The 21,996-nt window shown below is 43.6% G+C and overlaps 2 protein-coding genes across 5 annotated transcripts in view; one reads left to right on the top strand and one right to left on the bottom strand.

Annotated features, from left to right (window-relative positions):
• The window catches only part of tsl (torso-like), a 311,116-nt gene that overhangs the window by 32,210 nt on the left and 256,910 nt on the right, over window positions 1–21,996 (bottom strand). The window lies entirely within an intron of this gene.
• toy (twin of eyeless) overlaps window positions 1–21,996 on the top strand; it is an 80,040-nt gene that overhangs the window by 32,811 nt on the left and 25,233 nt on the right. The window contains exons 2-3 of one of the 3 annotated variants that reach the window (XM_012363213.2): window positions 10,969–12,490; window positions 17,926–18,229. In XM_012363213.2, the coding sequence (XP_012218636.1) occupies window positions 18,217–18,229 (13 nt within the window). In that variant the 5' untranslated portion in view covers window positions 10,969–12,490; window positions 17,926–18,216. Of the gene's footprint in view, window positions 1–10,252; window positions 12,491–17,925; window positions 18,230–21,996 lie in introns of those variants that run through there. The other 2 variants (XM_067358617.1, XM_012363211.2) reach the window with 2 other exon arrangements.

The following is a 21,996-nucleotide window of genomic DNA, read 5'->3' as shown; positions in this document are numbered from 1 at the left end:
CGTTTGTCCACCACTGCTCCGTGTCCGTCTTTTCTCTTTCTGTCTCTCGAACGTGTGTCCCGTCTTTTTCGTCCTTCCCGTCGCGTATGTCGCGCGTACACCAGAACGCGGTTGGACGCACTGTCACTGGACTGAGCGATCTTGTCGGCGTGTCCGGCGAACGCGGCTGCAAGAAAACTCGCGTACGATCCCGCATGCCGATGTCTCGCCTATTTATGCGCCGAGAGACCTGCGGAGTAAAAATTCTGCAGACTTCGACTCATGCAATATTATTCAACCGATTTCGCGATCACCGATGATTGCGATACGTTCCAGCAATGTATATCATTTGTCTGAAACGTTGCATTTTAATCGTTTTAAAATCTTGTAGAATTTCTTCTGCATTATTATTGACTAGAAAGTAAGTTTCCTTTGGCTTTTAATTGTATCACCGATAAGCTCAGCCGGTACTGCCGGCTACCTGTATGTCGGCTTTTCTTATACCAATTTGAGTCTCGGAACGACCTAAGCCACTCCACTGCCAACTAATGCCCTTTACGATGATGTCAGAAGAAAAAAGAACCGGGTTTCTCTTCTTTCTTCTCGTCGCGCAGGTCGAGACGCGAAGTCGCCGCTGAAATTCGTACGGACATTGAAGACGGACATAACGTAGCGCGGGGTTCACGCTGAGACGTCTTCCCGAGGATACGAGCTCCCGAGTTTGACGAGGGCACGAACGAACGGCTCGAATAGGAGGTTGCACGCGGGATCTGAAACCAGTAGCCCCCTCGTCGAAGCGCCCCGCTGACCTCGTCCGATTCCCTCCTCGTCGAGGATTAGACGTACGGTGATATTCTGACATGAGGAATGCTTTGCTCGTGCCGAGAGTCGAGGCCCCTCGAGAACGAGGTCCTGCCTCTTGCTACCATATCCCGCGCTCTTTTTTCCATTTTCGACGATGTTAATTCTCGATATATCTGTCACGGCGGGAGAGCAAGCATCGCGAGAGGAAACGAGGCATCTAATTTGAATGCTACTATATTAGTCGCTGGCAGTGACTTGACAATGTGGATGAAACTGCGCCAGCTTACGCGGCGGCTTGTGAGAAAACCGGACGAATTGCTTTTTCTTATATTGGATTTGATTACGAAGTAACGCTGCTCGGATTTTTATACAATTCAATTTTATGCATTCTTTTAATATTAAAAAATAGTTTCAATTTTAATTCAATAAAGATGATATATTTCAATTTAACATATATTGTTGACCGATAATAACCGATAAAGAAAGCTACGGGCAGAATTTTAAGTTGGAATGTACGTCAATGTTCCGCTACGTGAACAAATACGGAAAACAAATAACCGAAAAAAGGACCTCCAGAATCAACGATGCCTCGGACATTTATTACTATCCTAAATCCAGCGAAATCTAGAGATGCGGCTCGATAAATGCCCGTTGTGCAGATTGATTTAGAAGATTCTCACGGGTGGTTTCACTCGCGGAGTTACGAAGAAGGCGAATCGTTGTCGGATCGATCTCGTCGCGCGTGATACGTTCGAGGGCCAACTGTTTCGCGTCTCGAGGATCGGAAAGCACACAAACGACTGTACTGTCATCGTCGGTTGTACATATGACGATGACGCGGTCGATTAAGCGAGAACGCTCTCTCAGATTTCTTCTATTTTCCAATCGCCCTTTATACAGCCTGCCGTGTATTTTTACGTACGCGTCACCGCGTGGAAGAGGTTTCTTCGGAAATAAGTGAATATAGGTAGAACGTCATTTCTCCTCGATAAGATCGAGCCGATCACGAAAAGGTCTTTCTCCTCTTATAAGTTAGGGTACCTTGTCTTCCTTCCATAAATAAAAGATATAAAACAAATATTAGATACCAAAAATAACACGTCGAGTTTCGATGGAAAATATCTCAAATTTCATATTTCTAGAAGTATACTTTATTAAGTCTTTTAGGCAGTTTGAAAGAATACAATCGCCATAATATTTTTAATAAAATGCATTCGCTATAATAGAAAAATTGGATCCTTGATACAATAGAGATAACAGGATAAATTATAATTAGGAACAAATATATCCAGACCAAACGTCATGCATATGAAAGAATAGTTTACTCGCCTGTACATATGGCTCATCGTAAAGAGACAGAGTAAAGCCCTCGTATGCATTTATGCGCATTGACATATCGCACAAGTTGAGATAATTGGTCGTACGATCGGGACAAATATTATTTCTCCGAACGGAGTCGAGGGAGGATTATATTTGTATGATAATACTTCACACTCGACTGGCTCCCTGTAATGGAAGAAGGGTCTATACATTGGGGGAGCGCGCTCAGTGATTCGACTTGCTATTATACGATGTAATCAGTACTCCATAAATATCCGCGCTTTCACCCACCTACCGCTAAGGATTCGGATAAGTGTTGTGTTTTATAGCCGCGTTACGCTGATCGTTTTAACGGGTCGGAACAATAACAGGGATAATGATAGTGAAATATCGCGATTGTCGCTTCTTATATACGTAAATCGTAAAAGCGCCGGTGTCTCGAGGATAATAAGATTTTCTTTATTTTTACTATGACATATTTCTATAGACAGCAATAACATATTGCATGCTTAATGTATACAAATGCATAAAAAGTAATGCACGAATTAATAAAATAATTATTTAATTAATTATTGATTAATTTGATTCATAGAGAAAATTGTATTTTAAGCAAATAATATCAGCAGTGAAAGGAAAACAAATAACAATATAGGTATGTTTGATGTCGGGACGCGCGGTAGCTTTGAATTCTCCGAAGATGACACCGTTGTTGCATCCCCAGGGTGCCTTGTTTGCCCCAACGGGCCGCAAGCAAGACGTTACACCCTAAGGTCGGCTAAGAAGCAAAACTTCTCTGTGATGTGCGATGGCCGATGCGATGGCAGACGTAAGCCGTCTAGGAATGCACTCCTCTCACTCGTCTTCCATTCTATTTCAATAAGCTTTTATCCCTCTCTCTTTCGTGTCTCCTTTCTCTTCCTTTCTTGTTCTTCCCTTTTTCTTCCCGTCCGACACGATATTTGAGAAGCCTTCATCAGACTATATCCAGGGCACATCGTTTCGCCTGCCACCCTGTCCGCGGTAGATCAAATCAATCTCGATCGCGGCGCGTTGCTCGACCCTTTTCCAAATTCTTGAGATGTCCGCGTTAATATCATGCCGCGTGAGGTAATATTACTCACAGTATGACGAATCTTCTTGGCTACCAAACCGGCTCCAAAACTGCCTTTCTAGGAGAAACTAAACTGGGAACCGATAACTAAATACCCAGAAGCGATAAAAATGAAAAGACGGGATATTAAATAATAATATATCACGTCAATCAGACACTTCTTGCATATTCTACGGCAGATATAAATGCAAACATTACTCAAACCAAGTCTGTTTTAATCGGTAATAAATAATTATAAATTTTTTGCCCCTTATTCAGTTCAACAACATTTCTCAAGAAAGTTTAACGTTCCCTAACAATAAGGAGACATTCGCGCGGAGCTCGAGATGCTTCCCGTATCACTTCGGCATCTAGGCACACACGCATTTTATGCAGGCACCTAAATCCAAGCCAAATTGTGTCGGCAAACACGAGCATTGTGTCGCAAAGAAAAACCACCGGGGCGCGTTTACGTCACGCCGCCTATTCTGAAAAGTAATCTACACCGTATTGTCGCCAACGAAGCGCATGCCCGACCATCCACGAAAGACTTAGCGTCCCCTCCCTGCCTTCGCCGCTCCGCCGCCCTTTTCGCTCTTTAGCGCGGGCTTTGGGGCCCGCGATATTCACAAGGACGCCGCGGCACGATCTGTCACGGGCATCGAGAATCGCGGTCGGATGATCGCGCGTAAGCGCGTTATTCGCAGCGGCCTTTCAGACCTCGGCGGTATCGTTGCCTCTTACGCCGGGGGTTGGCACTCCGTGCTAAAAGGTGGGGGTAAGTCCCACCACGTCGGCACCGGTCGCCATCACCGTCGGGATTATCTCCGGGTCTCTCCGACACAACGCTGTTGCGGCTCTTCTTCCCTTACTTTACCTGATCGCGCTCTCCGACGACTTAAGCACTAAACGCGCAAATTGTCGCTACGCAGTGGCGAGCACAATGGAGCTCATTCGCATCGTACATTTGCGTCTAAATGCGATCGTCCAATTTTCAATCTTGTTTGTTTAATAGACAGATTATATTCAACAATTTATCACGGTTCGCCTTTTTTTTTGCAACAGTTCTTCGGTCATATAGATGCTTCTTGCGCTTGCAAAGACAGTTTATTTCAAGTTGCAAAACTTTGACTTTCCAAAGTTTTCGTAAAGAGAGTTATGTATTTCCGTCGATACATCTCAACTGTAAAAGTGACCGAGAAGTTTTATAACGGTACGTGGCTTTTGTATTTGTTTTTACAAACTTGAAGTGTAGTACGTAAGAAGATAATCCCAGTTTCGAGTGCTGTTCGTTTTACAAACTGCTTAATGCTCCGGAATTAGTATACTTTGTTTAATACATTTATACGTTCAAGCTATTCTATAAAATATAACAAATGCAAATATTATTAACTTTTTTAAATTGCACTTTAAAACTCAACTGACTTACGTACATTAAGTCCAATTAATATTCTCGTAGATACAATCTACGCTTTGAATCTGATTGATTTATTAAGACGTAGAATCGAAAACATATCGCGGTAAAGCGAAAATGAAGAAAACAATGATGGAGAGACACGGGATTCTGCGCGCGGCTTTCTGACCGTTTTCAGCGCGCCGCAGCTGTAAAACGCTCACCATCGGCTCGGCATCCACGATGCCTAATTTTCGAGAGTATGTCCAGGGGAGGGGAGTAGGAACCACCTGGAACCCCGGGATCAAGGGAGTGACTATTCGGATGCGCCGAGCCGTGCAACGAGCCGCCGCGAAATAAGGGATGCTCCTCCATCCTGTCCCCGATTCCTCGCCGGTTCCAACAGTGCCGTACTTTCGTACTCTCGACCACCGCTTTTTTTTTACGACGCGCACCCTGTATACACGCACGTATACACGTGTAACTAATACCGAGACGCTGTTTGGGGTAGACCGAAGGGTACGCCGAGACTTTAAGCGCGAGCATACTTACTGCATGTTGCCATAATGAGTCGCCGGGTCGAGTGCATCAAGGGGAGAGAGAAAGGAGAAGAGAGTTCGGGTCTCCCACCCGTGCTCCCTTTTTATTCAATGCCGCAAGGAGCGGCCGATGCCTCTAAAGGAAGATTAAAGTGCCGCGATCCTCGTCAGTTTGTTTATCGGCCGCCTTTCTCTTCTTCGCCCTGCCCGCGTCGTCTTTTTTTCCTTTCTCTATCTTTTGCTTCTTTTCCTTCATCTTTGCCTTCTTCTCTTCCCGGTCCTTCCTCGGAGCCGCGTGCATGTGTCGGTCCGCTGTGTTATAAGCCAATAAAACCGAAGTGTGCTTTTTTTCGCAAGCAGACTTTGCGCGTTGTACTTAAATTGGAGACGCTAAGATAATATTGATGTTTCGTAGATATCGATTGGTTGAAAAAAGCCGATGATTATTATTCAAATCTCCACTTGACGCATCAATTTTTCACTTTTGTTTTTTTCCAAGCAAATTTACTTGCTGCTTCTCATTGATAAACTCCCATTTTTATTAATCAAATGTCAAAAATATGAAAAATGCATTTATTCTCGACGCGCTCTAACCTTTTACTCTGCAAAATAATCGGCGGCAGTCCAATTTATCAATGTACATTTCTGCAACGCCGCTGTCGAGATAACTCTGTAGAAGTTATACATTCCGCCGCTCACAAAGCACACGTAAAATCGCCTCTATACGCCGCAGTACGCAGTATACCGCGCTGGATGTACAAGGGTTCAATCGCGGTTTTGCGAGGGGCTGGAAAGTCGGCACACGGAGGGACGCGGTACAGGGGTTGTTTCGGAGAGTAGGGCGTACACACACCGGCGGAGGGAAAACATGGTGGCCAACTGGTTGCGGCATTCATCAGAGGCGGTGCTCCGCGTACCTTTTGAGATCTCCTCTTTTTTACCGTTCTCCGTGTACACGCGTACACCGGCACGAAGGGGAGCGAGAAGAGAGAGAAAGAGAGAGAGAGAGAGAGAGAAAGAGAGAGCGAGAGAGAAGGGGAGGCTGAAGGACTGGCTCTATGAGAAAAACTCTCCATTGAAACTATCGATGAGAAAGGAACCGCCTCCGTGTCGGCTCCCTTTGCGCGATCTGCTTCGATCCTACGAGGAATCATCGGAAGGTATTTACACCTTTTTTACTCCGGAGAGCCGCACGCAGCGCATTATCGCTGGGCTGTGCTTAATCATGCGTGGAGCGCGCGCCCTGCCATTTACAAAGCCGCACGTACGTAATGGTAAACGTCGTCACAAAGAAAGCCTTTCTCCCACAGCCGCGAGGAGGTTTTCGTGTAAATATACCTTTATAAAATCGCACAGAAAAAAAATAAACATATTATTAATATCTCGAAAATTGTGTAAATATAGCGTGCCGTATTCACGTCCCACTTTTAGCACTAATTGTGATCGCACGGTACTTAACCGACAAAATAATATCGGATGGAAAAACCCTGATAGCGCGTCAACTTTCATCAATGTCCTTTCAAATGCATCAATAGCATCGGTAATTTCGAACAATGACATTTTAACCCACGAGATCAATCAATTCCCGTATAAATTATCGCGATTCCGTCTACGCGAAAGCTCGCAGACGCGAGAAAAAAAGAACGGAGATGCGGTGCTTGCATTGGTAAGCCGCGGCGCGGATCAAGAAGTGCAGCGAATCTCCTCGGATGTTTCCAATTACGTTTACGTCTCCGCTTCCCACCCTCCCTCCCGCTCCTCGGTGCCTCGCTCCTCGTGACGGTGTCTGATTACACCGCGATGTCGGGCGCCCCGTTTGCCGCAAAGAGATGCACTTGCCGCGGCCGGCGTCCTTCGTCGCCGGGCGCCGAAGCCTGAAATTAGAGAATAATAAAATTCACCTAACGCAGCGTTCACGGGACCCTCGACTTCCGCGTAGCGAGCGCAGCTCGCGGAAGAGCGATTGCGGAGAGTAATCCGATACGTACGATGGCGAAAGTTTCGCGAGGGTAACTATGTTTCGACAAAGTCGGCTTTTAAAAGCGCCGATATTGAGGAGCGTTTTATGCTCGTTCTTTTGCACGAATAACCGAGGGATATTGCTGGCTCTTCAAACATTTCATTGCTGGCTGTTTTTACAGGAATATATTATTATATATAATTTATTATAATTTATATTCGTAACACACATTATATTTTTTTGAAACAACCGGTACAATAAAAGCCGATATCGCATTTACGATAAATCGTTCGATTGTTACCGCCGTTGTTATTATACGTACGTAGCTAAATCAATTACGTGCAAATTGTAATTATTATTCTCCGCGGCGTATCTTTGTCCCGCGTTATTTTTTTTTTATTCTGATAATTACATTGCGCCGGTCTCTTTTTGTCGCGGAACGAAACATTTAAAGTCCACGAGCGCATAATCCATTGTTCACACGGATAATTTTATTAATGTACGTTAATCCGCGTGTTCCATGCGTTCAAATGCCCGTATTGCAGTTCGTTAACTTAATGGCGATTATCAGGATGAAATACAACTCGTAAATGCGCGAGGCGCAATCCGGATAAGCCGAAAGGCAATAAAGAGGAATTGCAAATGCTTCGGATGAAAATGCTGCCAACAATGCGGCCTCGATAGTATTCTGTTCGTGTTAAACGTTCGAATAACACCATGAAACCGGTTCGATTAAAAATACCGCTAAGCGTTAGTTGTTCTGTGCAATATTCGATACAATAATAGGCGAAGGTATCGCATACAAGTTTGCGAACGATACTATGAAAAATTGGCGGAACAAAAATACATAGCCAGTTTGGATAATTGAAACGGAGAAAATTTGTGTACTTTGCGTCGTGTTTTTAAGCTTATTCTACTTTTTCATTATTTATACGCGTCTAAAGACAATTCTGCTAATAAGATGGAAAGCGTTTGTCACTTTTGTGTCAGCGATTATCCGAAATATAGACAAATGCAGTATATATACGCACGAGATTCGTTACGTTTCGATTCCGACTTGATAAATCCAATTGTACGCGGTGACTAAAGCCGAAAGGTACACGAGAACCGTGTCGAAAGACGCGTTACTAAACTTTGACAGCAACTTGCTGCCGCGTGTTTCACGGCTATCAACCGAACGCTAGCACAAAGAATATTAGCCTGACTGTAACACATAAAGATGTCATTATCCCGACGGGTTTCGTTTTTCTTTCCACATTCATCATGATTCTTATCATCCCTAAAATACTGCAAATCGGATTAGAAGAAGCACAAAGTGTTTCAATTCAAGTTATCTCAAAAATTATTTTCCGCTGAAATGTGATATATCATCTAAATAACGCACACAAATTTTAAAATATATACAGAAATACAACTAGATAAACCAATTCAATGATAGCAAAGCTGAAACACAACCAAAACCTCTAAAGTTTGACTTGTAACGTTTTCAACTTGAAAGCAAACGCGAAAAGGTACGAATGAATAAATTAGAAATAATTTTCTTCGTCAAAAATTCAATCTTATTTCTTTTCCGTGAAGATTTAAGATCTTATTCGTTCTGCGTTAATCTGACAATATTAATCATTTCGCTTCTGCACTCTTCTTTCGCAATTTGAAACAATCCTGTTGTCATCCTTTGTTAACTGTAGTCCTCTCTTCACCGAGTGCTCCAAAGGCCAATCGCAACGAAATTTTCATCGAACGATCCGCGCGCGTCGACGCTCGACGCGTTCATCGATTCTTGTGCTCCGGCTTCGATTTGCCACGCCTGGCCGATTAATTGCATATTCGGTTGGATACACGTATTTAGTGTCGGTAGCGAGATCACCTGTCCTTGACCAGTACTTAGGTGCTGTTCAACCAGATACTTTTAACATTATTAATTTTTTGTGTTCAGTTTTTCCTCTCACTTTTTTATTGTACGAAGGGAACAAAATATTTTATCTGCGCAAATTTAGGGATTCCTTAAAAAAGAAAATAATTAAACATAATAAATAGTAGATAATTAAAACATATTATGGTTCAAAACTATAAGATTGCAATATTGAATTTTTTTTAGAATATAGAATTTATTTTTTTTTTATTTTACCCTCAAAACACGCGCGAGCTATTTTATCGGAGATCTCTAACTATTTTATCGACTTTTATATATATATCAGGCCGATACAGTTTTTTATTTCCACCCGCACATTACTAATGGCAGGGAACAATGCGGGATAAATCGTATTGTAAAATCAATTTCCCGTCGTATAATGCCGCGAACGTGAAGTTATGATTGGTACGAACAATTGGCAGGCGTACATGTGCTTTTCCGAATATAAAAATAATTGGTAGTCGACGAGTTTTTCGCGAGCAACGGGCTTTATACGATGCGACGAATGATCGAAATAATTTGCACGTCGACTGGATGCATCCGCGAAACTTTCTCGACGGCTCGCATTGTATTTGTGTTGCATTTTTTTCCTGCTTTATTTCCCCGAGCGTCGTTAATCGCGCCGATTGCCACGCCGACAAGGAAGAGCTAGACACGCAGGTAATTGGCGCCTAATTGGACCCACCTGTTTCATTTGGCCGGGTAAAGGAATCTCAACTCTCTTACGGTATTTATTTTAAGCGAAGAGATTGGTTTCTCTCTCGATTATCTAGCACTTGTATCGATCCTTGACAACAACTTACAGAATCTACAAAGGTTATTTAATTCTCTATTATTCTTTTATCACAAAATGACTTTATGAAAATCAAATTTATGATAAAGATTAAATCGTTAAATTGAAATAATGATAAAGATTAAACAAGATTTATTTTTACTTGATACATTTGCTATGCACGCACAAACACATTAAAAGAAAGTGATTAACAATTATTATAATGCCATAAATTATACGATAAAGATCATAAAATTAATCACGACATAAACACCATCTTTCAGCTTAGTCGTTGACATCATTTGCAGATATATGTTGCGAAAATGTCTGTTCTAATTCCGCGTAATACGCTGTTTCGTGTACTTTGCTTTGTATGCGAAGTAATCGCTTTAAGCGCTCGCTAATTCTCAAAGAAAGAGCAAACGCCGGTTTTTACTCGCGGCCGCCATTATTACTCATTAGAGCGGTTTCTTTCAGCGAAATCCCGTCGCGTCTCTCTTATATCAACCTACGCTTATATGTGTGGACGAAGGAAACATAAAAGATAAAATAAAAGCAGGAGATTCGAGAAAAGGGGTGTTAGAAAAGGGTTGGACAAAGTTCTGACACAATGCTCGCGCATGTATGCGATTGCGCATGCAGACGAACTTGGAGATAAAAATTGGATGGGTTGTCGAAGGCACATAAATTGAAAAGTGGATTACGGCGGTCCTGATAGACGCGTGAAAGCGACATCGGGATATCAAACAACGGATGTCAAACTCGACGTCCATTTGTGTCAAACTGTTCTCGTTTGCGTTACATTCAAAATATATATGACTAGATAAAGTCGCGAAGAGAAAATTACATTTCAGTGAAACTAATAAATTAAATTCCATCCTATTATTCATAATACGCAAAATCGGGAAAATGAATTGATCGTCGCTACAGAGGTAATCTATTTAATGAGAAAAGCTCATTTCGGACATAAATCTCTTAACCGTCAAGATGTTGATAAACAGTTATTCCTTTCATTGATCTAATTAGCAGAACTGAAAACACAAAATCAGACATCCGGCAAAAATCCTAAGAGTTCAATAAATTTTTGTTGCATAAAAAAATATACGACATTCAACAGACGTATGATACAATAATTTATGCTGGTCAAATTCTAATATCGAATAAAAAATAAAAGAAGAAATTCTGCATGGATGTTTTAGCTAGGATTGTCGTTGCTTTCTACATCTGTCATCTTGACAGAAAAGTGACAGGGCAGGGACAAAGGAGCCAAGTCGCACGCGCGGAAGGATGGAGGACCTCATGCGAGCGTTGCAATTTTGCATTTTTTTCACACTCACGCGTGCACACAGCAACAAACTTACCCCGTCGGCGTGGAAAATCCGCGCGGAACAGCTCGGCGAAGACGGACAGGGAAAGAGACAGGCCGGACGACGTCGACGGCCGGCGACGGCGTTGCGTACGAGAGTGGCGTCGCGACGCCGGGCGTCGGCGTGGATCTCGCGCGCGCCGTGTTCCGCGCGTCGCGCGCCGAAAACAATGGCGTCGTCGGGGTACTCCGATCCAACAGGGGACGGAGCACCGCCTACGACAGGCGCCGCCCCCATCAGCGAAGGTGATCGTGTCCTGGCCGCGTCGGGGCGCCGCGCAGAGCTGCGCGACGCTGAGCCGCACAGAGCGACTGCGGTTTATCCCCACCGGACCGGCGAGCGCGGCGAGTCCGCGGCCACGCCACCGTCGGTATTGCTCCACCCAGATATACGCTATGCCGTACTGGTCCTGGTCGAGAAGCCTTGTCAGGGGCAACGTTGCCTGGAGGCAAGGCAACTGCCTGGTCGACTACGCTCGCAGGAGGTGCGAGAAGGAGCGAGGGTCAGGCGGAAAAGAATGAGGAACGGAGATGGTGAGAGGCGCGGCTGGAGAGAGCTGGGGACAACACTGAAGGGAGATGGTGTGTACGAGGGAACTCGCTTAGGGGTGGGGGCGCCGAAATCGTGCGGCAGGGATCTCCCTATGCGGGAAGGCAGACTCTGGTGGTCAATCGGGCGCCGCGCACCGCAGCAGCGACGCGTCACTGCACCCCTGTTTTGGGAGTCGGGCACGTGCTTCTTTCCTCTCCACCGACGCCGCGCGTTCAACTGCACTCCGGCACGTAGCAGCTCGTCCGCGTCCACAGCCAGCCAGGCGCGATAAACGCCGATAAACCGCGAGAAGGCGCGCTTTCACTCCCGTTACTGGAAAGCATCGCCGTGAAGACGAGTTCCTGGATATTCCTGCTTCTTTCGCAACGCGGTGTACGGCGTTAATAGCGCTATTCGCGCGCTCGACTATTAATCCCGCGAGTATCTCCGACCTGCCGCGGCGGTCTTGGCGGCGACGTGTTTCCTGATCTCAGATCAGTTGACGTCGTCGTGTCGCACTCGAAATTGAGCGCGACCGCGTCAATTGTCAGCAGTGTGAATTTCCCGACGTGGCGATATTCGATGTACTCTCGTTAAACTGTGCATTGTAAAAGTGTCAGTGAGATCATTTGAGCCACTACGTATTCTCTCGTCGGCAGCTGATTTCCGGCGGACGAGCTGAGTCAGTGGCGAACTGAGGACAGCGGGAGCTCCGGTCTACGAGAGCCGCACCGAAAAAGTGTTGTGAGCGGAGCAACACCGTCGCGGATTGTGCTTTCAGCTGGTGGCTGGATCCGGCCTGACCACGGCCATTCTCGACACGGTATGTTGGCATTTAGGTTGAAATGAAAAGATCAACGCAACGGGACGTCTTATTTTGCCGCCTTCCATTTGCAAACACAAGTCTTTTCTTTAGAGCGTTAAAGTGTTAAAAAAGATTGGTTTAAATTCATAGCAAACATAAATAAGAAGCCAAATTTCTTTAAAATTAAAATTTATGTTAATCAGTTAACTAAACAAGCTCACACTTGACCTGTAAATTTGGAGAATTAGCAGTTTGTCAAAAATATGAAATTTTTTTCACTACAGTGATTTATCAAAGTAATTATTATATGTATGTGATATAAAAGATTAATTTTTCTTTTAGTTTTTTGGTTAAATTATACTGTTATTGTTTCTGATAAACGCGAATTATACCTGTTCTTATTTTAGAATAGAATTGTGCGTTGCGAGTGACCGTCGGACAATGTCACCTCTCTGTAGTATCTAAAAGTTAATCAATAATACAATTAAATAATTGTTAGTTTCAAGAGAAGAATTAAATAAATCACGATCATCAATTTTACAAATTTATTTCAAACAATACTCGATTTTACATAATATTTATATGAAATAATGCACGGTACAAAAATTCAAGTACGTACTTAAAAATCTCTTTTAATGAATTGCATCGTTATCGTGAAACATCTTTCATTGAGCTTATTTCCACATATTTTGTACTATTTTACGTAATTAGCTTTATTCGCATAGATATGAATAATTTTGATGATATTTAAATCGCGCGAAATCTTTCATAAGTATTTACTGAAAAATTATATATGTCAATTCTATCATAACTATTTAACATAAATTTCCAAGCTATTCTCCCGTAATTAAGAAAATGATCAAGTTTAATACAGATATCTTTGGTTAATTTAAATAAGGCATTTATTCTCTAATTTATCAGATTATGAGATTTTTATCTCATTTATATAATAAGAACAGAAATATCTCGTTACTCGTCTAGAATGCTGGCAAAGGAGCAAAATTTCCCTGCAGTACCGTCTTTTACTATCTATAGAAAACTGTAATAAACCGGAATAGACGCAATAACTTGGACGCGCGGCGGCGCGACGGTTAGCTACAAATTGCGCGTGGCACAATGGCGTTGTTAACGCCCGAGTACCTCATTATGATCACGAAAAAAGCTGTCGATTGCAAGCGGAATGCATCGGGCTTGTTTAACGAAAGTGCAGCAGGCAATGCTGCGGCGCCTTTTATGGGAGCTTCGATTTTTTAACGCACAGCAGCTGTCCCATTTATGTTCTGATCTCATTCTAGAGTTGACTTGAATGTGAAACTGCATAATAATGATGAAATGTGTGATAATTGCGTTTTATGTAGATTGAAAGATGAAAGACTCTCTCATTTGGCCCCTTTTCTGTTACTGCAATTATATTTTACATCTTCATTGTATCACTAAAATATTTGTAATTAAATTGAGGATGTTACTATCGTTAAATGAGTTTTAATATTGTAGCTTTAATATTTCTTTTATTTCGCGTTCTCCCGTTTTTCTTCACATTTACATTTCAATGTGCAAATTACAATGTTTTTATTATCTCGTTCGTAAGCAGCAGTTGTAATTTTTCAACGGGAACTATGAAATAATTTTTTTGCATTAGAGAAATACTTTTGTACGGTTGTAGAATTCCGCATTTTACAATGTTGGAACTTCTCTACATCATTTCAGCTTACATGTTTATTCGAGGGGCAGACAATTGTCTCTATTATTTTTAGACGACCGGAGAGAAACGAACACGTTTCGTTCATTGAAAGTGATACAATCTCGGAAAATAACAGATGTCTCCTCGAGTGCTTAACAAAGAAAGCGCTCGTACCTCAGAGATTTCGTGAAAAGCCCTTTGTGCCTGAAGCGCCGGAGGCAGAGGGAAAAAGGACAGAGCGGAGAAAAATCTTAATCTCAATTATTTACTAATTCTGTGTCCTCTCCCTTGCGGTTATTTCGTTAAATCGACTCGTGTCGACATTTCATGTCTTACATGAGATTTTCTGCAATTAATTAGCTTTGGTCTGATGCTTAATTGCACATTTTTATCTCATCCAGAAATTTATATTTCAAAATTGATGTATTGAATATGGAAAAAATTATACACATATACATATATGTGTGCGCGCCAGTAAATATTAGCTTCAATAAACGGCCGCTTTCATTTAGGACTATAAAATAATGAAGCTCCCTTTTTTTTGCGAGAAAATAAAGTTGCGTTATTTCATATATGTTTATAAAAATGTGGATAGATTCAGTGGTTGCTCATTGGTGCACAGAGTGCGTCGGAGAATTAAAAACGATTAACTCGTATCCAATTCGAATTAGCGCAATGTAGCGAGTACGCGCTCGCAGTTTACTGCCGGCATCCTAATTGGCGCAAATTAATGCATCGTGCTTAAACTTCCGCCTTTCCCGCTCGATGAGATGCAGGTCGTTTGTGAGATATTCCGCTTTTGTGTGCCGAGAAGGTAGCGCGCGGGGTCGTGTCGTTTCAACGAGACTAAACGCAGCTCGTTCCTCAGATCTTCCTCGCAGCACTGCACGTCGCTGCGCACGACTGTCCGAATAGTTCCGAGGCAGTAATTTCGTTGGCATTTCATCCCGTGCCTCACCGGCAAAAGTCCTCAAGTGTCCGCGTGAAGTAATCCACCGTTTCTACATCTCCTCTTTTTATTAACTAACAAAGAGGAATCGTACAATTATAGCTGTGACCAATCTCCGTTTTTAATACGAAATTTTATTCATGCAAAAGAAAGGGAAGAATTTTCATTGTAACGTAGCGTTTACATGCAAGATTATTAAACAATATTTGTGTCACAAATGTTATCAGAATCGCGAAGTTTATTTGGACACTACAAATTATTCACTATCGTATGAAAGAAGACGAGTAGACGAGTTTACGTAACGCGTATTTACCGTGATACATTTATGCGTATTCATCTGTTTTTATTCTTACGCTAAGTGACGTAAATTGCCACCGCGGGGAAACATTCCTGTAACGTCAAGTATGCGCCGCATATACAGTACTAACGATTAAATTATTTATCCTTCTGCCAGTCGCGCGGAGTCGTATTTTGACAGCTCCGTAGATCCAATCGAGATCTCGCAATGAGTACGAGCTCTCACTCGGCCTCTCTCTCTCTCTCTCTCTCTCTCTTCCTCTCAAGAAGCAGCGTCTTGAGAGCGGCTCGCTAGAAGACGCAGAATGATCTCGCGGTCAACCACGTTTAACGATCCTTGTGCTCGCCGCTTTACAGCTTGCACTTTTCGATCCGGCCGGGCGCAGGTATTGATGTCCCCCGCTTTGCCGTCGGCCGTCGTGACGTTACCGCGACCGGGCTTGAAAGGAGCTAATGATCTACGAGCCGCGCCGAATGACAATTAACGCTCGTCTCGACGCACGCCGGCGTGTGATGATTAACCGTGATGAGACGAGGGGCACGCCGGAATGCGCATAGATGCGCTGCGCTCGCGGCCACCTCGCGCGCACATCTCGGATTTCTACGATCGCGCAGGAAGACGTTATAGAAGTTGTCCAACAATGCAGTGATGCAATTAGATGATATCTCATCGATAGTGCAAATCGAATTTTAATGATTTCCTTGGGAAAGCTTCACTGTTCGATCACTCGGGCTCGTTACTTTCTTTCATGAAGCGTGATATTTATTTAATTATCGTGAAGCTTTGATAAATAACAGATAAGAATACGCGTAAATTGTGTGCACATCATTACGAGTGTCCTATTCATTTCTTATGTACATACGTGTAACGTAATTTTCCGGGTTGCTGTTTTAAAAATAAAATAACCACTGATAAGCATGCGTTATTTCAAAGTCAAAGTATGCATATTTAGTCCCAGAGCGCAATAATACTGTATGTTTACTTTTCACAAATGATTTATTGTTACAGAATATGAATCACTGTGCAACGTATCAATATCTGTAATTTAGTCGTGACTGTTAAGCTACTTCTGTAATTACATTGCGAGAATGAAAGGCTGTTGGTTTCGAAAAAACAACTTCGGATTCGAATCTAATGTGAAATTTTTCAATTATAACAATTCTAATTGCATTAATTTTGATAATAGTGCAAAACCGATTTTCCTTGCAGCATTTTTGTACTGCATATATAATTTTCACCGGATCTGCTCTCGCAACGCGCGAAGTAATACGAACAAATTTATGCGGGACGTAATCAGCCTTGGAAAAATTCGGAAATTTACCGCCGACACGGCAATGTTTATTATTTGCCCGGGCGCTATTTATTTTTTGACGCACTTTGAAATTTGCTTTTGGCGAACCAGTTTCGACGGCGCCAATATTTACCGCGCTTCGCGGGCGATAATCCCCCGAATTATGTTCTTTGAAGCCGCGTTATTTACGCGCGCCGAAGGGCGTGTGCGACGCGACGCGACACGACGCGTCGCATCGCATCACGGAAAGGTACAGGGATCAATTGAGTTTCCGTAAATTGCCGTGAATTTATAAAATCATTGTGAACGTATGTAAAATTATTTCGGCCGTTGCACATACCGTGCGTGAAACGTTAACACCGCGCGCTATTCGCCGTCGGCTACGCGATCCGTCGCCGTCGGCCGACGGGCTTTTTTTTTGCGTATCGCCAAGTAAAAATTTCGCAATACGATTAAGAACGACGAAATTGTAAATCGAAACACGCTCGCATCTGTTAATAATCCATGCTCTCGATACGTTACGTCGTTACGCTCGAAATTGGTTTTTGATCGCACTCTACGCTAAATAATCATCGCGCCGCGATTCCCCGTGAGAGTTACGGCATTATCGTTACGATATTATCCAGCTTCGATAATACGGTGTCCGCGTTATAGCATGTTATACGAATTTTAACATGTTTACGAACGTATTTTTTTCTCTTTTTTTTTTTGCAAAAAGGGTGATGGATTTTCATCATGTTGTGCTTTTGCCCTAAATAGAACGAAATTATTATCTATCTTTTATTTAAAATTTAGTTGTGAAGATTTATTGTAGTCTACATATAAAAGCATTATTTTAATAAGGATAGAACGTACGTTTATGTTTACTCAAAGAAAACTAAAATGTTAAAAATTTATCAGCAAAGCTCTATATAAAGCATAAATACTGAAATAATAATACTGAAAGCCTATTGATAGAAATGCAACGATGTATAATTATTGACTCTATCTTCATCATATTAAGTAGGATAAATTCAAGATTGAGACCTTATTAATTACATACTCTCGAAAATGAGCAAATAATACTATTCAACGAACGCTCTTTCATGTTTTCGCGCAAATGTCAACAGTGAGCCTTCGTGTAATTACTTCAGGGATATTTTTCTCCTTGTTTCGAGTAACTTAGAAGCGCAATAAGCGTCGGATTAAGAACAAACGGAAAAACTTGACCAAGTCATGTTCTTAATGATTTTAGCACTGTGTTAGCGTGGCCGGAGGTGGCGGCGGCGGAGACGGCGGCGGCGGCGGTAGCGGCGGCGGAGGCGGCAGTGGCACGGTCGGCAGCGGTCGGCTGAGCCTGCACCTTCGTCCTTGCGGAGGTGGCGGAGGCATCATCGAAAGTGACAGCGTTCCGGATTATCCGCCGAGCGCTGCGGCAGCGCGGAGCAGGGAGGCGGCGGCGGCGGCGCTGCACGCGGCAAGAACCCTGTTGGGCGCGGGGGTGGCTAACCCTTGCTCGCCCACCCCCGAGCCGCCCTTCTGGAAGATGCCGCATAAAGGTCGGTCAAATCAATTTACTTAATTTACGCTGGCTAGCACGAGAAAACGGAGTGTTTGGTGATTGATCGCAATCGCAAAGACGACAGGTAATCGGCAAGTTGGTTTTCTAAGTCTCGTCTCGACAGATGATTTTTACTGATGGAAACTCTTGTCAGCGAATAGAATTATTTACGAGATTGGTTTATTCGATGTGACAAAGTATTATTAATTACCAAACACTTTGTGTATTAACGGATGTGCGTGAGAAATGAAAAACTTGCGGCACTAAAAATTATGATCGAGAATAAGAGTAATTTTTTTGCTTGACTTATGAAAGTAGACTATAACGAATCGAAACAAAGTGAATACATGAATAGGTTTTATTAAATTCGATATTTCACTCTTGCAACAGAATGGCATTAAAACGCGCAGCGACGGAAAGTCTACTCTTTCTATAAATTCTTAGAGTGCCGCGCGTTTTCATGGATTCTCCAATTATCGCGATTTCTTGCGAAGCTATTCGTCTATTACTCGGCAAGCCGGTTGGTCGCAGAAAGAAGCGACTGTCAACCTATTTACTTGCTGCGATGCTCCGTTGCCGTAATCAGTTTGTACAGGTTCATTAACCCGCAAGTACGCGCGTCTAGTCCCTAATTAAGAAGCTAAGCGTCCGTCGCGTTTATTTTTGACAGCTGCGAGAGAAAAGAACATAAATAATGCAACAGATTTCAATTACTAAAAATTGAACGATCGCGTATCACTTCGCAGATATCACAACTATTGTCACGTTACGCTTAATCGTAATGTTAACTTTGATAAATAGTCTCTCATGGTTTTTAATTTTCTGACAGTGATGTATCGTCCGTGGTTCAAAGTTTCCTTGAACGAGTAGACGACGCCGATAAACTCGCAGGCCTTGCGGCGAAGTCGCGACCTTCGTGATGAGTCGGAGACGAGAAAGAGAGAGAGAGAGAGAGAGAGAGAGAGAGAGAGGGGGGGGGGGTGCGAGTAAATACGCGTACGCTTATGGGCTTAGGTGGGCTCGCGGTTACCCCCGTGGGTTAGTCGGTAACTTGACACGCCTTTGCCCGGCTTCTGTCGGGCCAGCGGCCCCTTCGCCGGCGACACCGACGAGACACGAAGGGTGGTGGCCCTCTTGCCATCTCGAAAGATTCGTCTGCGCGACCCCGGCGTCACCGCACTCGCCAACAATCGGTTAGGCTGGCTCGTACCTCCCTTCCCTCGCGCCTCTCACAATAAGCGGGGGTGCTTACACCGCCAATTTGTCTCGGCGCAACATAATCTTTCTCTGGCTCGGGGTTACCCACTCTCTCTCTCGCTCGAGAGCGGAGACGCGGGATCGCGTTACGCGCCTACGGCCCACGCGAAATCATAATGGGACTTGTAGGAGGGTAAGTGCTTCCCCCTCTCACGCCCCTCTCTTTCTCTCTTTACCTTCCCGTCGGTCCCCTCCTCTAGGCATTCGGGTACAAGCTCCAAGGCGGACAATACTCGCGTGGCACGAGCGCGCCCCTCTTTCATCCGTCCAACCACCAATCTACCCTCCCCCCCCCTCTCTCTTTCTTTTTCTTCTGTGCGTGTGTACCACCTATATATTAGAGAGCAAGCTCCCTCTTTACTTCGGTTCTCCATAAAACCCCCAGTAGCTATTCGAATCAAACGCCCGATTCACGAGAGCGCTTTATTTCGTTCTCGTCGCTACGCGAGATTTGTTAATGGTTATGGGCGCCCGCGGGGCACCGGCGCGACGTTGGTTACGGATCGGATCTCGCGCGTGCCAGGGCTGCGGAGATTACCTGCCTCCGTTGCTTCTAGGGGGTAATAAATGTCGGCGGCGCGGGATTATCCCCGCGACCAATCAATACACTATGGCTCGGCAATACGTCCGCGAAGCTCGCCGATAACTTTTGCCCAGATAGATATACGTAAGGGACTTGGAGTTTGCCGGTACGATCCCTTTGCGTGACCTCCATACTTGTGTAGAAAGCACACCGTACGGGTTGTTTTGTCAGATTGAAAGCAGTTGCACGCGAGTACTGGGACATTTCGCATATGAGCACTCGCTAATTAACTTCTTTGCAACATGCGTATCTCGTCACAGCCGTCAGATGGATAACATTAAATCCGACGTAACTCGCTCGCGACTGTAAAGAGGTTAAAGATCGATATAATTTTAGTGACAATTGTGGAATGTATAAAAAGATTGTTTTAATTAATTCTATGATACAGGGATTGATTGTCCGTCTTCTTTCGTTCATCGCGACGATAGTTTGTTCCGCACAATAAGCGTTTACAAAGTTAGGATTTTGCGATTCGTTATCTCACTTTACCGACGCAAAATTCATTTAATCGTCGCGTGGCTACGCTCGCGTCATGATTAGTGCGTTCTCCGACGTGAGGCATCTTGTTATCTATGAATAGTAACGAGCACGAATGTACGGTTACCAGCTCCACGGCCATAAGTTCGGTATTTACCTGCGAAAAGCTGCGGCAGAAGACACACGGCGGGTTTACCTTATACACGGTGTCAATAATAACGGGCGCGATAATGAGTATGCGCTGTCGGAGATGGCGGCTGCTAATACTACGCCGCCGCCTCTTAACATCGTCCGTAATGAATTCGTCGTCGCTCGGGAAGCGCGCGTGGAAGCATCTCGCTCTTACCGCGATTCAACTCATTAGAGAGCGTATTCCTGGCACGCCATCTTTGATGTCGCTTGAAGAGCGCCCACGAGATGAAGCTCTCTCTCTCCACGGTGCCGTGAGTTTATCCCAAAACGCTCCGAGGCTGTGCCGCGCGCCGGTTTGCGCTCATCCTTCCGAATCTCAACCGACGTGATAATAACATTTAGTCCCTGTGACACTCGACAAACGCGTTGACTCCAGAAGCGCCCGACCACCCGTTACGTCGCTAACAGACTCCGGCTGTCACCGGAAATAAGCGGGACTCGATCTTATAAACGTTCATCGAGCAAACGCGAGTGTTAATACAACAATTCTGAAGTGAATATCTTGAAGCTTCCTTTCCGCGTAAATATAATTTTGTTATCAATTATTTAATACACTCTTATTATTATTCAACAGTTACTTATCATTGTACAGTTTTATATGTTAACATACATGTTTTGATAATTGAATTGTACTTTTAAATATTCGTTAACTCTCGTTATTGCTGCGTACTTGCAATATTGTCAGACCGGTTGACTCCAAATATGTTTTTTAACTAGCAGTTAACGATACGCTATCTGTACAATTAAAAATTTTCATTTCATATTGCTTCTAATTATATTAATCGCATAGGATGTCATGTCTCATTAATGCAACGGGTGTATTATTAAGATACGACACGTACAATTATATTATTTTGCATACGCGCGACGCAACGGAGACAGGTGAGAACAATTCAGCCGCAAAAGCGATATTTTTTTATGAATGCCGACGGATAAACAGCAGTTCGTTAAATAAATTCGAACCGACACACTCTGTAACTGATTACGTTCGGCCGGTTTCGAGTCGCAACACGGGACTAATTACCCGCAAACTATTATTACATCCCATTAAACAACTATTCCACTGCAAACTTTCCGTCATCGTTGGAAATTGGAGTGGCGCATTAGCCGCTTCGCTGAGCTGTTTTGTTTCTATTATCGGGTAACGATCAATCGTTCCTTGCCAACGGGTTTAATGTTTGTCCGTCTAGGAAGCACGCCGTAACTCATGCAACTGATCACGTGTTTCGAAAATTTCGAAAAATGTATATAGCTCT

The sequence above is a fragment of the Linepithema humile genome, chromosome 7 (assembly GCF_040581485.1).
Source record: "Linepithema humile isolate Giens D197 chromosome 7, Lhum_UNIL_v1.0, whole genome shotgun sequence".
NCBI classification, from domain to species: domain Eukaryota; kingdom Metazoa; phylum Arthropoda; class Insecta; order Hymenoptera; family Formicidae; genus Linepithema; species Linepithema humile.
The sequence above is the reverse complement of the archived record's forward strand: the minus strand, read 5'-3'. Positions and strand labels throughout refer to the sequence as shown.